We start from the raw sequence: 14,125 nt of genomic DNA on the forward strand, positions 1-14,125 counted from the left end.
TTCAGAGATCCATAAGCAGTAACACTCCAGACGAGAATCTTTGCCCCTCTTGGTTGAAGTTACTGGGACAAGATTTGCTTTTCTAATGTCCCAGTGGTACAGCTCCACGAGCAGTGATCGAAGTACTCCTAGAGACATCCACTGGCATTTTAACTACCCTCTTATCAAACCTGCTCAAGAGATCTGGGTGTCCTGGTGCTTAAAATGGTGATGCTCACCAGTAGTCTGACTACAATTGTACTTCCATTATTCTTTCTACCCGATCTAGTGTAGACAAGGCCTTCAGCTTCAGTTCAAATCTTTAAGGCTCATGCTAAGTATATATGAATAGTGTATGGAATTGTCATATATTATGGCTGAAACCTTAAAAGCCCACTGAAAATTTTGGCAAGTAAGTGGGTTTGCCTGTTTTCTAGTTGTTGCATATTAACTATGTGGCAAGTTTTCCTTGGAGTTGAAGAAAGCCTTTTGAAAATTTCTGCTTCGTTGGTTATCTGAGCTGATACTTTTATTAAGTATTCTTTCAGAGAAGTAACCTGTCGATGTAATTTTAAAAGGATCTTTGTAATTCTTTCTCTTGCAACAATACAATTCTTTCCTCCACATCAACACATTTGTTTCAAAAGAAGGACACGTGACATGTAAACGTAAGGAGCAAATATCCCTCAAAATCACATGAGACAATATACTTGATATGAGTACATTCAGATTTTAAAAAAAGAGAGAGCCAGAGCAAACTGACCAAAAACATTCAGGTCATGCACTAGAAACTGCTTTATCTAACCTCTTGTTGAATGTTGTTTTGGCTGTTGTTTTCCAAAGACAAAAGTATGGAGAGTAACTTTCTGATTACAAAATACAGTGTAAAATATTGATTTGTATGTTAAAGAAGAGTTCCAGTGAGATTTAAAACAAACTATTTTAATTGTAAACAAACAGTACCATAGTGCATGCTAAAATATATTCACATTTATTACAGCTTATTCAAATTTGTGTATTAGGTTTTTACATGTGAATTTAAATCTCTGAAGCATACCCTTGTTCCTTTACTGTGTGTTACTGTTATGTCTGTGTACATAAAATCTTACTGTTTCAAACCCATGTGTATTGAGAATTTTTGTTATAGCTGGCATTTAAAAAAAAACAACATGGGTTTGAACATACAAAATATATTAACCCTATCAGAAAAATTCTTAAGTTTCAGAAACTGCTTTTACTAGAAAACTTCAAATGTGTATATTGAGAAAAAATTATTTGTTAAAAGGCAATTCACATTTTAAACTGGGCTTCCTCAATAAAAGAGCAGTGTGAAAAGTTGGAGATCAACGTTGAATTATCTTTTCGCAATTATCTTTAAAGTGATTTCTGAAACTAGTTTGGAGGCCAATGTTTATACCTGCATGTTACAATGTGGATGAGATTTTTTTATTTCTATGTGAGATGTGCAGTAGTTGTATCAACTTGGTTATGTGTTATGAATGCTTTACTCAAATACAGTTTCTCTTATAGATAATTTCAATTCCATATTTGGGTTTATAACATTTGCTAATGCCTTCTATTGAACCATGCCGATATGCATATTGATAACTTACAACATTCAGTAAATCATAAAATACTGTAACTGGTTAATATTGATCATTTTCTGAAGACCTAACACAGATTAAAATCTAATTATTTGTAAAATCTCTATTATTAATTTAATGTTAGCGTACCAAAGCCTAGTATACATGTCTTTTTATTATTTAAATAGACATAAAATAAGTAACATTTACATAAGTATAAGCTCTAGGCATCCCATAAAGTTTAAATGCATTTTACATCACAGGATGAAAGTAGTGAGCCAGCAACATTGTAGCAATTGAAAACATTAGCATTTTGTAAAGTTGCTCTACCATTAGATTTGGGTAATAATTATTTGGAATTAAAAACCCATGTGCAAAGATATCTTTTGTGTTAGCAAACTGTGGCACCTTTTCAGTATTCTTTTCATACTGGAGCAAGACTGCAGTAACCAATACAAATTAAATTATTAAACGTTAAGAACACATTTTGCACTAATAACCTTCAAATGTCACGTGCCAGTCTGAGGTAGTAAGACACTTAATTGTGAAATTAAAAAATGAGAAAATGAAGGCATCTTAAATTGTAAACACAATACAAATATGTTTTAGGGAAGTATCTGTTTTTTTTTAAAAATAAATTTAAAGAAAATGGAATTGACTGACTTTTTTTTTAAGACCACTTATATCAAAACCCTTGCTGGTCTTCTTAATCAAAAATCTAAAATGAAATGATGAATTTTTAAAGTCATGAAATGTTACATGCATAACCTGCATGAACACATAGATGAGCAATAAGGACCCCGTACAACTCCCACTGTTATCAATAAAACAAGCTCACGTTGATGTTGGCTTGGAGCTTAAATCACTATGGGTTGAATGTTTATCAGCAATTAATTTAAACTGTGTGCTTAAGCTTGCTTTTTTTGTTTTTGTTTTCCCCATTTTCTTAGATCTCTAGTGGAAGAGGAAGATCCTCACATGAAAGTATCTCTTGGTAGCAGCGATATGGGCGTGTCTGCCCATCTACAGTCTTCAAAGACAGGGACCACACGATTTTTCACCAGCAACACTCATAGTTCTGTGGTATTACAGGTAATCTAATACAACATATTGTAATATTTATACCAGTCTTTCCTGAAGATTTTCAAGGCTTTGAACTGTATCTGCACCTAAGAAAGTTCTCAAACTTGGAAAAGTGCCTTAGAGACCTTTTATTAAACATTTGTTTGTGTCATGTCAACAATGCCTTTGTTGAATAGGCAGCATGGTTTTGTGTTCTTTATTTTCTCTTTGAGAGCTTATGTTATCTATGAAAATCAGATTTTTTTTTTCAAGTTAAATGTTCAGGTCACATCAACAATTTGAAAAACATGACCTTTCCCTGTAATTATAGACGTGTTCACTATTAACTTCAAATAGGTAAATAAGGCTTGCTAAAGTGAGGGACCGCTGTCTCAGAGAAACTCACCTCTTTAATATAGTCAAGCAACTTTTTCAGGTGAATTTCCTCTTCTCGCCTTTTCTGTGTGAACGCTGTGTTAAAGATGTCATGAGTCTTAACTATTCCTCTTTGTGCCCCTAAAACATGTATCCGTTGGCAATTTCATAATCTGATCTATCCACATACTGTGCTGGAGTCTGAATACTTCCCACAAACAATCTTAGCAGCCATCTGCAGTTTCTACATGGTTTGCGAGCCATAATATGTGACTTACATATGAAATCATTATTAAGAAGCTTGCACTTTCTGCACGTAGAAAAACTGTTACGTTATCCTCTGAAGCTCATAAATATGCCAGCTTTCACTTATTTTTTAATAAACATGCCACCTGTCTTTTACAGACCAACCATGAAATAGCCTTCAGTTTATCTTATCTGTCCCTGTTCAGCTAGGGAAAGATTACCTTTGTTTAATTCATAGCTATCTAATCAAGCAAGTTTCATGTTTTTACAGTGATAGTATACACTATACAAAAAAAAAAGAAAAAAGAGGACGACTTGTGGCACCTTAGAGACTAACAAATTTGTTACACAAACCCCGTCGATAACCTCCTCACCATATATTAGCAGTATGCTTGCCCCTTTGAGTTACTTCTTCCAAACTCAAGAATCAAAATTCAAGTTACATGAAAGTGGGTATACAAACTGAAGAGGAAGAAAATGTTGGAGGGTGGCTCTACTCTGAAAAGTGACTGTAAAAATGACACTTCCATCCCCTATGTTTATTCAGGATCATATCCGTAGACTTCAGTGACAAGAATAAAATTTTAGCACTTCTTACTTCCATGAGCTCTTAAGAGCTAAGGGGAGTTAGACTGTGTTTCATCCTGTACATGCCAGATTTGGTTAGTGTATCTTAACCTATTAATCTGGGCAATCACTTTGAAGGAAATAAGTAAATGTGTAAATGAAGGTGCATAGGGGAGACCGAATATGAAGTACAGAACCTTTATCATTAGTGATGATGCACAAAATGGAGAGAACTCACCTGCGGGGCCTAGCAGGCAGGGGAAAACATATTTTTACTTATAAATTGGGCACATGTGAAATGGAAAGAAATGACAAACTTGGAATTCCATAGTGCTGTTTTTGAAGCATAATTTTTCAAAGCAGAACTGCACTTTAAACATTCACCCATGTGGTTTTCTCATCCTATTGTACTCAGGTGTTAGTCTTATTTTTGATCTGAAACCCTCCACTTGCCCAGCAAAACAGCATCATTGAGCTTTAGCATTCACTTCCAATTTTATTATTTGTCTTTTCCATTTTAATTAAAGTGAACTAAAGTGTGGCCTCACCTTGTCAGTTTCCTATACTTTCTATCTAAAGCAAACAGACTTTGAAAGGTAAGATTATTTTATTGCAAATATTTGTTTGCTTATGTAAACCAATTGGCACATTTACCCTTAAATTTGCTAATTGCTTTATAGAACTATATAAGTACTTGTAATAAGATAACCTCACATCGCTGTTCCAAGACTTTATTTAAAAAATCCCCGAGATTAATAAATCCAAAGAAGAAGAGAGTAGATTAGATATATACTTTATTGGTTTCAAAGGCCTGTTGATAACTATAGCTCAATATGTATAACTTGAAAAATGTTCTTATTACCAGCAGATTTCTGTTTATACCCCTGCAGCACAGAGACATAGCTACAGATAAGAGAATCACACCCCAGTTGTTCCAGCCATTGGAATGGGGGGCCTTGAATACTAGAACCAGCTGGGGTCAGTGAGACTGGGAGTTCCAAGTTTCTGCATGAGAGAGCTAGCAGTGACGGGGTGTGGGGGTGTGTGTGTGTGTGAGTGAATGAGTCAGATGCGATCATTGAGAGAACTGAGGTATTCTAAACCTGACTAAAGAAGGGGTAAAATGTGCTCTGAGTTGCCACTAGCCCCATCTGGGAGATGGTCCTTCCCCTCTGCCCTACCCCACAAAGGTTGATGAAAGACCCATTCCATCCAAAACCCTATTTTTTCCCTTGTTGTTACTATAGCTGTGACATTGCTCACCAGAGAAACTAGGAAGCCTGTAGCTCTCACTTTTTAGGATCTGAGTACGGTGTTTTCATATAGTTCTCTAACAACATTTTGAAACATTTCTTTGTTGTTCAGAATATTAAAAGTTTGTGATATATACCAAACCTGTGCAGATAACTAATTTTTAAGCAGAGGAACATTTTTTAATTTGATCAATTTTTCTCTACAGTCACTATCAGTCCGAAGTAAAGTTTATAGATCTACTAAAAGGTGCAAATGGATTAAACAAAATGTATCTGTTGAGCAACTTCTGGTATATTCTCTGTTGCATCTATTTCTATGAGGGGAAATTGTCTGGTGGGAGCTCTGTATTCTGCTGGTGATAATTTTCTAAAAATGGTCTTCTGGCCCACGCTGAACTAAATTCTCTTTTTCTGTTGGAGCAACCAAACTAAGGCACTGTGGGACGGTGTCACATGGTGTTGCTCTCCTCTGGCAGATAAAAATGTAAGCATCTCGTAGAAGCTTACAAAGCTTTAAAATGTTATAAACTTCAGAAAGTAGTTCCTCTATGTTCTAGTTTCTGCTTGAATTGTGTAGGCATCACTAGAATTCTTCCATATCCTATGGATTCAAGCCTACAACCCATACAATCCCTTGCTTTCTCCAACTAGAACTTTACGCAGAAGTGCTGTGTGTTTCCTTGTATAGGATGAGGATTCCCTAAAGAATTATGACTTATTTTAGGACTTGCTGCCAACATAGCTTAAGTGGATCACAATGGGTTTTCAGACAAAAACAAGCCAGAGCCTTTTCTCTTATTTTAATTTTGGGTTGAAAGCACTAGTAGTGTCTCAGTTTCTAACTCCTGGGCCTCTACTTGGTATTCTTTCATCTTCAAATCTTAGGACAGGTCAAACTTCTCTAATTTTTTCCTACCTCTTACCTTGCTGGGAACTATCACTGAGTCTCTTTTTCTGTATGATTGGAAATGGCCTTTCTCTGGAGCCTTTACAAAGCTGGAGTTAACCTTATGGAAAGATTTACCTCAAGGCCGAACCCAGGTTACTGCATGGGTAAATTGATTACCATCCCACAGGAGAGTATATACTCAAGCTACAAGGATCCCCATGTATATACAGTAGATTCTGTTCTTAAAGGGGCTTTCACAGAAGCAAAAAAATTGGTGGCAGGTTGCTGTTTGTTCAGTTCATAGTTTATTAGAAAGTGACTCCAATCATTAGTACTGCAGCAGAGATATTTTTGCTTCATCTTTCAGTAGAATAGCTAGTCTAGCAACAAATAGCACTGTTTGGAGACCTGGCAACTAGACATATTGAACGCAGCTCATTGCCTTCAGATTCCAATTGTAAAAGAATAATTTTTCTCCAAAGTCTTAATACCTATTCTTGCAATATAAATTGGAGAACTAGTAGGGTGCCTCCTTTTTTGCAAGGACTAGTTTCAGAAGGCCTGGTAAAAATGCGCCAGTTGAGGGTCATTGGATTACTGAAATGCTTCGTTTTGGTACTTGGCTAAAAATTAATAGATGGATTAGTTTATATAATTGTATTAGATCATTGTCAAAATGTTGTTATATCATTGTCAAAAAATTAAACTCCAGTTGGGTGCAAAATATTTTGTGCTGCCCTTAGATCACAGTCTGGTTTGCTTGGATATGATGGGAAGGACAGCAGAGAAGGTGGGAAGACTCTCATATTTCCATGCAGCCCAAAGGCTCAACATAGAGAAATTCACTGCTCTCTTAGGGTCTGTCTACACTACAATTAAAACTCTGTGGCTGGCCGATGCCTGCTGGCACGGGCTGCAGGGCTGTTTAATTGCAGTGTAGACGTCCGGGCTTGGGCTGGAGCCCAAGCTTTAGGGCTGTGCAAGGTGGGATGGTCCCAGAGCTCGGGCTGCAGCCTCAGCCAGAATGTCTACACTGCAATTAAACAGCCCCACAACCAGAGTCCCACGAGCGGAGTCATTTGGCACAGATCAACTGTGGGTGTCTTACAGCAGTGGTCATCAGGTTTGCAGGACACTGACTAGCCACTTTGGTTATGATTGTAGCTGTAAATTTTGGTTCAAAGCAGGAGGTTGTCTTCATATCTTGGGTTATCGTATTGCTGAACTGGGTTCAGAATAGGGCTCTGTCAGTATGTTGAATGTTAGAAGAATGTTATGAAGGATTACACTGAATTTAACTATGCCCATATTTATGCCTTTCCTCTGGTTCTTTTCTGTTTTCCCATTGTGTTCTTTCTTTAGGACAAATCTGAGTTTTCATCTCTGTATTTATGTTCACCACAGCTTTAAAGTCCAGGCTTCTTTTTTAATAAAAATAATAAACAAATTCTGGAATTTGGAGCTGAGACTCTCAAGTGTTATCTGTAAGGCTATTTGCCTCCTTTCCTTCCCCTCACCCCCATCAACCTTATCAATATTGTTGGGTTAGGCGACATATATGACTAAACAAAATTGATCTAAGTCCTTCCCACGTTCTTGTAATGCATGAAAGGGGCCATTATTTCTATTGATCTTTAAGTATTCCCGAAGTAGGTTTTCCCCCTATATGCAAACCTTTCTTTTAAGGTGCCATTGTTATCTGAGACCCAGGTAGTTGTAGTTTGCCCCTCAGACTTGTCTGGAGAAGGAAACAACATGAGAAATACTAATACAACATGAGCCTTCTGGGTGGTTTTACAAAGTTAAAATTGGTAATAAAATTGACAAAAGTTGTAGTTAAGTGACACACTTCCTGTAAGTCCCAATATCATTCAACCTTCCAGGTTGCAGAGTACGTTGAAGGAGTAGTATGGAACATAAATGTATCCTGCACATGTTATATTTTTCTGAGAAGTGATGCTGATCCAAATGGGCAAATGTCAGTTCCTACCTGAAACCATTTACATCTGGAGAATAAGTGGACAAAAACCATGCCCTTTCTGAACAAATCTATCTTTGTTTTATGATTAAGAACACTTACTCAGTCATACTGTACTGTGCACTCCGTAGTCACTCATGGAGACTAATTGAATTGTTCTGTTTGATTTAAGTTTTTGAATGATTTGATTATACTTTAAAGTCTGAGCACATGATGGTTATAGTATGGAAGACCACTAGTCAGACTTCAGTTTCCAGCACTTGTCAAGGAGAGTAGACAATCTTAAAGTAAATAAATAACTTCCCTTAAAGAAATCCAAACAAACTTTTACTTTCCGCTTCAAGATGACTGAATAGTTCAGGTTGTGATCTTGTTTTAGGGTTTTGACCAGCTGCGAGTAGAAGGTTTACTTTGCGATGTGACGCTAGTACCAGGCGATGGTGATGAAGTATTTCCCGTTCACCGAGCTATGATGGCATCAGCTAGTGATTACTTCAAGGCTATGTTCACAGGTAGTGCTTTTGTTTCTGTAATAGATTTGGACTCTGAGCTGTTTTAAACATGTCTTTGGTGTCAGATATTCTAATATGTGTAACATAATACTAGGTCAAACACTTCCTTCCACATAATATTACTATCATAATCATAAAAAAATAAAAATCTTTTCATTTAATTGAAATTAAAGTTCAAATGAATTAAATCAGCTTTTTAATTGTGTAAGAATACGTATATTATTAGAGTGAACTCTTTCAAATGTAATTGAAGAACCCATTTTAATGTATCTAATTTCTTTCTTAGGTGGAATGAAGGAACAAGATTTAATGTGCATAAAGCTTCATGGTGTGAACAAAATAGGTCTAAAGAAGATTATTGATTTCATTTACACTGCAAAACTTTCTCTTAATATGGACAACCTTCAGGACACTCTAGAAGCGGCCAGTTTTTTGCAGATTTTACCTGTTTTGGACTTCTGTAAAGTGTTTCTGATCTCTGGGGTAAGGTATTTTGATTGGACATTAGTTTCAAGTTCTGACTCTTCTTTTTTTTTTTTTTTTTTTTTTTTAAAGCACATTGATTGTGTAATATCCATAGGCGAGGATTTAAGCATGACACTGGATAACTTGGGTTCACATACAGTAAGTTCCTCTAGCTTCAAAGGAACCATAAAATTGAATCTTATTTACTGTACCTAACGCTAATCACACTAAGCTTGTGATTTAAATATCCTGGCACATTAAAAATTGTAAGAACTTGTTGCAATTTCTAATTTTACTGCATGAACTGGAAAATTATATTCCAGTAAACCATAGTCATACTTCATTAGTTGGTTACTGGATTTCTCTCACTGATGCTCATTTTTTATAACATACCATAAGAAAGTAACTTTGTGAATTTATAGTAACGTAGTCATTATTGTACAGTGAATTATTTGTCATATTATCTTTATACGCACGTGTTTTGTATATAACATTTTCTTATGTTGGATATGAAGCACATAATTACAGTGGTTGTCACTGAAATCTTTACGGTGTTATCTTTGAGTTGATGAGGTTACAATAATGTTCTTTAAACAAAGTGCATTGTAGCCGATTACAGGGAATATGTAGGGGATGCTACAGTAATGTTAGTTACGTGAGAAGGTAATTATAAGGATTTTAGTGGTGACCATTGTATATTTCTACAATACACTAAAAGAAAAAACTTTTACCTTGAATATATACTTAAGTGTTTAATCACAGTGACCTCAATAATAGGTTTTGTAAGGGGCAGAACTAGGTGAGTTAATAGTCTCTGTTCTCTCCCCATTAACTAAAGCTTACCTAAAAGAGGAGAGTTTGAATTAGAGGATCATTTGTATAGTTTTTTTAGTATAAAATGTAGATCATATATCTGTATATGCTCTGTAGATGTAGTGCTTAGCAAAGTTATCCCACTGCTCTTATTTGGTTGAACAGTTTTTTAAAATAAAATCACAGCATCGCAAGATGGGGGAGATGTGTGCAAGTATACACAATCATAGATCTGGAGAGACTCAACTTCTGAATCTCTGGAGCTTTTCCCATCACTTAGCTGTGACCTGAAAGAGAGCATAAAAGGGTTTGTCTGCAGTAGGAGTATGGGTGGTGCTTTTACAATCATTGAAAAACTCACGCATTTTACAGCACTACTTAGCACCCAGTGTATGTAGACAAACAATAGCATTTAAAACCCAAGGAGTGGGAAGGATACTAGCATTGACCATGACACGTGACCACAGTTTTAAACACTTTTCTTCTGTGTAGCAATATGTCTACAGGTGGAAAAATGAGGTGTCCTGGAAAATCCATTGGCCATGTCGTCACTAGGAGAAAGTTTGTTTTTAAGCTCACTTGTTAGCTCACACATTAATGTGTGTAAAAACTCCAATGTGGATAAGACAAGTTGTACCTTTTACACACAGCTGGTCAAGGTAGATCCTGTGTTCCCTACTAGGGATTTACCTCAACTAAGGTGTTAAAACTGTAACTTGTCTATGCTAGGATTTTACCGTGTTACCTAACGTGTTAAGAGCAAATTTCTTTTCCTTGTAAATACAAGACTATTGAAAACAAAGGGACTGAAGCTGACATTTCTTTGCGATTAAAGTGATCTCAGCAGACAATCGGCAAGTTCCTCAGGCTGACAACCTTCTGGTTTATAAGAAAGGAGGCTGCAGGAAAAATGTTCTCTGTGAGGGATTCTCACCTCTGGAGCTTACTTCCCCATCCTTACTCAACAGTGTACGGACTTTTTATTTAAATTATTTGTTAAATAATTCTGTCAGAACTCTGAGGACATCGCTTATACAGGAGTTGAGTGAGGGAGTTGGGTTGATAGATTGGGAGTCTTTTTTTTGTACGGTGGACAAGATTTTCTGAGTATATTATTTTGCGTTTTACTACATTTAGATAGGTAATACCTACAAAGCCAAAGGCTGACTTCCACAGGTTCCTTCAGAGTGCTTCTCAATAGTTGCCAACTTCTGAAACGTTAGCTCTTCACAAGACTCTGACAGAAATAGGGTCTAGGGAAATCTAGCTAGAATATTTGATCATATAATTAGATAGTAATAAATTCAGTAAAATAAGCAAGCAATTTAAATGAACATCCTTTTTTTGTGCAGCTGTAGGGTATGGTAGTGCAAATTTTTACTGCATATTAGACAAAGTGGTAATATAGATAAATTCATCAGAATTAGATTTAATTCTCTCTTATAAGGCTTGTGATGGTGTCAGTGTTGCAAATATGATTTTCTCAAGTGACTGGTCACCAAAGGAAAGTGGATGTTTTTGGAGATCAGCAGTCAGTGGATTTGTGAACAAGAGTCCATTATTATTGTTTTACGAAAGGGTTAAGTATGTGCACTTGAGTTTTAACCATATATTTGAGAGTTGTCTGATTAATTTGATTTTTTTCATATTTAAGGAAAGCCCCGAGCAGAACTACCAATATAGGGTTCCGCAAAAGTGTATTGAAATAGTAGAGGCCTCTCATCTATGATGTCTGTTAGTGAGGACTGGGGAAAACATTTTGTTACTCAGGAATCTTGAAAATCTAATGCTCATTTGGAATCCAATCCCCACCTGTTTCATAGATGTTCGTTGCCTATCTTCAGGATTTATAAGCATATACTCTGTATCATGCATCAGATACTGCTTTCAGCTACTTGCTAAGTATTCAATCTTGCTGAAAGACACTAGTATCTCAATCTATCCTTTTGCTTGTGACAACAGACATATTTTTGACACACATTTGCTAGTGGAATTTGTACACGAGAAACTGATTAACTCTGACTTTAGAGTATGTGTTTTCTTCTATATGAATATGAGAACATACATGTTCTGTTAAGGCCCCATCTACCTGGAGCTTGTAAATGTGTTTGAAGCCATTTTCAAGAACTGTTATAGCATAAGTCTTTGTCAGGATTGAATGTGGTACCAATCATGCTACTGATTGCAATATAGCCTATGGTAGTTCATGGTTGTTCCTTAGTGTGGACTGGAAATCAGTTAGTATATGAACCTGGATCTCTGAAGCTGTGGAGGAGATCCGGTGGGGAGAAGGGGTGGGGGTTCGGGTCAGTCCTCCTTTCTGTCCTTTCCCTCTCTCCCAGGGAAGCCAGCCTTGGTAGAGGACTCTCATTTCTGCCTTCAGGCAAGAAGGGAGGACTCACCCATCCCTTCAAATGAAGGAGACATTGCAAAAGCGGGGAGATTTCTTTCACCCTTCCCCTCACCCTGGCTTTGACCGCCTCTTTCTGTCGTAAGGACAGTGACAGCCTGGTGGCCTTTTCCCTTTTCTTCCCGTCCTCCCCTGCTTTGTCTTTAGGAATGGCTGGCTGGCCTGCTCTATCTGTTCAAAAAAAGATTGAACTGTTTTGGCCAAATAAATTGGGGCAACTGATAATTCCTGCAAATACAGTTAAATAAGAAGAATACTGTTCTGTGAAAGGGAGATTTGATGTCTCCTCTGGGAGGACAGGCTACTGCATAATCTACTCTTACTAGGAACCTTTTCTTGCAAAAACTTCCCTTTCTCAGCTTCTTTCCATTGCTTTTGGAATGATTTCTTCTTGAACCATTTACAGCGTTTTTTGATCTCCGTGTGAATTGCCTGTTTGCATTTCTAGAAAGTTATTCTAAAAGTAGTAAGATAGGAGCGTGTTATGTAGGATGTTGAGCACCTTATACTCTTATCTCTGAATTACTAAGATCGGAGGCTGGAGAAATAAAAATCAGATAAAAAGTTGTTTCTTGAGTTGAGGGGTGTAACTATGTATTACACAGAGTCTTACTATGACTTAAGCAAGCAAAAAACTCAGTGTTGTGAGTAATGAAGTATTTATTCTGCAAAGAAAATACTAAAGAAAAGCAGGCAATTAAACAATCTTAGTTCACTTACAATCTTGGCATGTCTTCTAATTTACCAACTTGCTTAAAGAATTTGAGCTAGGCAGATTAATGAAACATCTTAAGTTAAATCCACATAAATTGGTTGAGGTAAATAGATTCTCCTCTCCAAGAATATGCTGTCCAACTCATCATGCTTGAACAAAGAAGCAGTTAATAAACCTTAAGTTGCAATAAGATTTCAATATACAGTTAAATCAATGTCAGAAATAAAGTTAGCCTAATTCTTGGCAATGCTTATGCAGAGTTTCTCTCTAACAGAAACTTGAGTTTTAGTGGTGGCATGTTCTTCCAGTGCAAAGCCAATGAGCTTTTGTACTCATCTGGTCCTTGCTTTGTGTGTGTTTCACTGTGTTCTGTACACTCTCCTTTTGAATACTGCATTGGGCTGTTCATCATACTTTTAGGGAAACAGCTGTTTGTTTATTCTAAATAGGATCAATTTAAAGGAATTTTTTATCCACTTTCTCACAGATTTCATTGAAGGTGGAGATCGCATCTCATAGGTTTGATTAGATGCTGGTATCAGTGTTTCAAGTTTTTCTGTGGGTTCCTCCTGTTTTTGGATGGGCTCAATACTGTGCTAAAGCATTTGTAGTAAAAGTTTAACACTATTGTCTTTTATGGTGTGCTATTCTGGCTGAGAGGGGTCTGAAAAACTTTTGAAGTTTTGCTTTTATTCGCTCCATTTTCAGAAATATTTTTATTCCAAAAATGTCTTGGGGTAGTTTCATAAATTCTAAGGCCAGAAGGGGACCATAGTGATCATCTAGTCTGACCTCCTGTATAGCACAGGGCATAGGATTGCCCCCAAATAATTCCTACAGCATATAGTATCCACCACAACCCTTGATAAATAGTTCCAATGATTAATTACCCTCACTGTAAAAAATATACACCTTATTTTCAGTCTGAATTTTTCTCTCTTTAACTTACAGCCATTGGATCATGTTATGCCTTTCTCTGCTAGATTGAAGAGCTCCTTATCAAATATTTGTTTTTCATGCAGGAGCTTACAGATTGTAATCAAGTGACACCTTAACCGTAGACTCATAAACTTTAAGGCCAGAAGGGACCATCATGATCATCTGGTCTGACCTCCTGCACATCACAGGCCACAGAACCTTACCCACTCATTCCTGTAATAGGCACATAACCTCTGGCTGAGTTATGGAAGTCCTCAAATCTTGTTTTGAAGACTTCAAGTTACAGAGAATCCACCACTTACTCTATTTCAAGCCAGCAAATGACCCAGGCCCCATGCT

General features: G+C 36.7%; 1 protein-coding gene across 17 annotated transcripts in view; it reads left to right on the top strand.

Annotated features, from left to right (window-relative positions):
* The window catches only part of KLHL13 (kelch like family member 13), a 120,793-nt gene that overhangs the window by 76,512 nt on the left and 30,156 nt on the right, over window positions 1–14,125 (top strand). For all 17 annotated transcript variants that reach the window (XM_073358544.1, XM_073358551.1, XM_073358554.1 and 14 more), the window contains 3 exons: window positions 2,513–2,654; window positions 8,312–8,444; window positions 8,731–8,927. In XM_073358544.1, coding sequence (XP_073214645.1) covers window positions 2,513–2,654; window positions 8,312–8,444; window positions 8,731–8,927 — 472 coding nt within the window. The remainder of the gene's footprint in view (window positions 1–2,512; window positions 2,655–8,311; window positions 8,445–8,730; window positions 8,928–14,125) is intronic.

Source organism: Lepidochelys kempii, chromosome 9 (genome assembly GCF_965140265.1).
Source record: "Lepidochelys kempii isolate rLepKem1 chromosome 9, rLepKem1.hap2, whole genome shotgun sequence".
Classification (NCBI taxonomy): domain Eukaryota; kingdom Metazoa; phylum Chordata; order Testudines; family Cheloniidae; genus Lepidochelys; species Lepidochelys kempii.